This window comes from Sinocyclocheilus rhinocerous, unplaced genomic scaffold (genome assembly GCF_001515625.1).
Source record: "Sinocyclocheilus rhinocerous isolate Xijiao unplaced genomic scaffold, SAMN03320098_v1.1 scaffold827, whole genome shotgun sequence".
In the NCBI taxonomy this organism is placed as follows: Eukaryota; Metazoa; Chordata; class Actinopteri; order Cypriniformes; family Cyprinidae; genus Sinocyclocheilus; species Sinocyclocheilus rhinocerous.
The window spans coordinates 1,242,300-1,245,396 of NW_015633173.1; the positions used below are offsets into that span (position 1 = coordinate 1,242,300).

The following is a 3,097-nucleotide window of genomic DNA, read 5'->3' on the forward strand; positions in this document are numbered from 1 at the left end:
TTTGTAAAAATCGACGCGTTTCAGAAAGGTGGGGCATAGAGGAGAAACCATAATGTACAGTATGTGGAAAATAATGTGTTTTTTGAACCTTAAACCACATAAACACATTGCATTACACCAAATACACAAAATAATGTTCTTTTTAGCAACGTCATATGACCCCTTTAATGTGTTTACATTTTTGTACAGCACTTTGGTATGCTTTTAGAGTTTTTTTACATGCCCTATAAATGATTGATTGAAATTAAATTATTGTACATAATATTTACTAAATTATTTAATTTGAAAAGGCTTAATTATGAAAAAAAAAAATTTCAACTTGACAAAATAAATCTGTAAAATAAAGAGATTTATTTAGATGGCAATTTCTTGATTCTGTAATTCTATTAAAGTCCATGTTTGCCCGCTTCTAATTCACATGGACTGACCGTTAAAGAGAGCGGAGAAATTAAATTTTTATTAGATATTCAAAGATTTGTTGAAATGAAACGTATATTAGCTGAATGCTGACTGTGGATGAGAAAGTATTATAGCATTTGCCTTTGTGTTACTAATAATACGCTATACTATTTTTTCATATACCCTTTACTAATTACTCTGTTTAAAAGTTCTGTGTAAAAATTTTTAGTCAGAAAAGTGTTATACAGAGACAATAAACTAATGAAGACGGAAAAGGGGAGCTCTGTGCACTCAGGTGTTGGCGTCCTAAGAGCAGTTAAAATAAAGGTCCTGCTTCCGACATATCAGTTAAACAGAAAAAAAATAAAAAATCACTGGCCGGAAAAAAACAAAAAACAAATATCAGCTATCGGCAACTTGTTTTGGGCACCATTTACTCATTGCATGAAAAAAAAAAAATGATTTTTTTAAAATACTTTCTTCTGTGGAAAAGAAGGTAAGTCATACAGGTTTGGAATGCATGAGGGTAAGTAAATGATGACCGAATTTCTTTTTTTTTTCTTTTCTTTTCATGAACTATCCCTTTAGTGGCTCAGCATGTGGTGCAGAGCAGATGTAGTGGGCTGAAGTGAGCATGTTAAAGAGCACAGTCATGCCCACAAACACACTGAGAGCATTTCTATGAACAGGAAACTCTGATCCCTCAGCCCGCCAGACAGTCTGGCTCTGAGGAAGAATCATTACTTAATACGCACTTACTGTGCAAAAGGGGCGAAAGCAAGCCAGAAGCAACAACAGAATGAGAAACAACCAGAGTGAGAAAAGTTGAAAGCAGGGGTTTCTGAATGCACTCTCTCTCTCTCAAAGTATTGCTAAGTCTTTTCTGTGCTCAATTGTGTGCGCTGCACTCCTCCTGGCCAAAGGGCAAGCGCTCCTCCAGAGTATTAAAGGCAGCAGAAATGGAGAGCTGCTGTCTGGCGTAGCAGGATGAGACTCGAAGAGTGATTTCCCCTTAAAACGCAATCAAATGGGAGGACTGGAGAGCTGGGAAGAGACCCCCCCCCCAAAAAAAAGGATACAGAACAGCATAGTGACCTCGCTAACTCTGCAGCTCTTCATTTTGTGCCCTGATGAAGTGATTGACTCTTTCTTTATTCATTCCTTTCATTTATCTGTGTCTTTAATGATGGATGTTGTGTGATAAGGACCCCTGTAAATGAGTTCCAGCTGTCACAGTCTTGTGTCTCAATCACTTCACCTTGACAGTGACAATTCTCGCTCCGACAGAGAATTGGCTCAATTCATGCATTCTAAGTGAAGAGCTTTCCTCTCCTTTAGTCAGTCATTGCAGAATCACAAGTTAGTCTCAGTCTCTCACAACATATTGCAAACCAATGGGCAAGAAGTTTGTGAAAATCGCAAGCTCCAATCTGACTGGCTGGCTGATCTGACTCAATCTCTGTGATCTGGGATATAAAGATGTGTTTACAAGCTTATTTCAGCCCAAAATCAAAAGAAATATATTTTGCAAAAAGAAAATGAAGACCATTAATCATATGTTGTTTTGCACTGTAACATTATTTTTATGTTATTTTTAATTAATCATTTATATGTATTTTTACTTTTGTAAAACAATGTATCTACTTTTCCCCCCCTCATTATTCTGACTGATGACTCTCATAAATATACTGATGCTTCTCATTAATATACAACATTTTACAAATTACAATAATAAATCTATTTTATGTGACTCAATTTATGTCTAAGACTGTTTATCCGGCATCAAAATGGCTAGATTCCAGCCATTATTAAAAGGTAATACACATCTTGTCCCAGCTTCCTAAAAATAATATTACCGCAATGCCAACGTAATTTAAAACGTAATTATGTACAACTGTAATGAATATAGTGTCACAAAAATAAATAAATAAAAACGGATTTATACACACTCACACTATATATATATATATATATATATATATATATATATTTATTTTATTTTTTTTTCTCCGAGTGTTTCAGCCAGGTAGAAGCTCTGCTGCACGTCATCATGGTTGGGAGTGTTAGCGTAGACGTCTCTCACTCCGCTGTAACCCCCGTCCACCCTGCAGTACTTCTCCAGAGCCTGATATACAGAAATACAAATGTACCTGTCAGTATCAATGTCATAGTTTTACACAATCCTAGCAAGTGTCATGTAGCCTACTTTTCATTTTCAGAGACAAGACATCGATGCAAAGGTGGACCAAGTCAAAAGACCCCCAACCCACAAGTCTATATAAAAGAGCTGGCCATCTCTGGCCCTTGAGATCTACTTTCCTGCAGAGTTTAGCAGCAGTTGTAGCCTGAAGTAATTCTAAAGACCTTGATTAGCTTGTTCAGGTGTGTTTGATTAGGGTTGGAGAGTGAGAGTTGCCTACTTTTGATTTATAATATTCTGGTCAGTAGATATATGTCTTGGGTTCCTCCCTCAATCTAAGTCTCTATGATTTTTACCTTGTTAAGGTTTAGGAGTTTGTTTAAATACCAAACCCCAAGTACGAGCATACAATTATATATTTATATAATTTCTGCAATTTGCAGCAATTTGTGCACAATATATATACTGTATATATATATATATATATATATATATATATATATATACACACACACACACACACACACACACACATATATATATATATATATATATATT

At 35.4% G+C, this 3,097-nt stretch overlaps 1 protein-coding gene across 1 annotated transcript in view; it reads right to left on the bottom strand.

The window, feature by feature from the left end:
* Positions 1-3,097, bottom strand: part of LOC107743323 (mannosyl-oligosaccharide 1,2-alpha-mannosidase IA-like) — a gene marked incomplete at its 5' end in the record, with an annotated part of 101,268 nt that overhangs the window by 5,828 nt on the left and 92,343 nt on the right. The window contains one exon of the mRNA XM_016556492.1: positions 2,413-2,524. Within this exon, the coding sequence (XP_016411978.1) occupies positions 2,413-2,524 (112 nt within the window). The remainder of the gene's footprint in view (positions 1-2,412; positions 2,525-3,097) is intronic.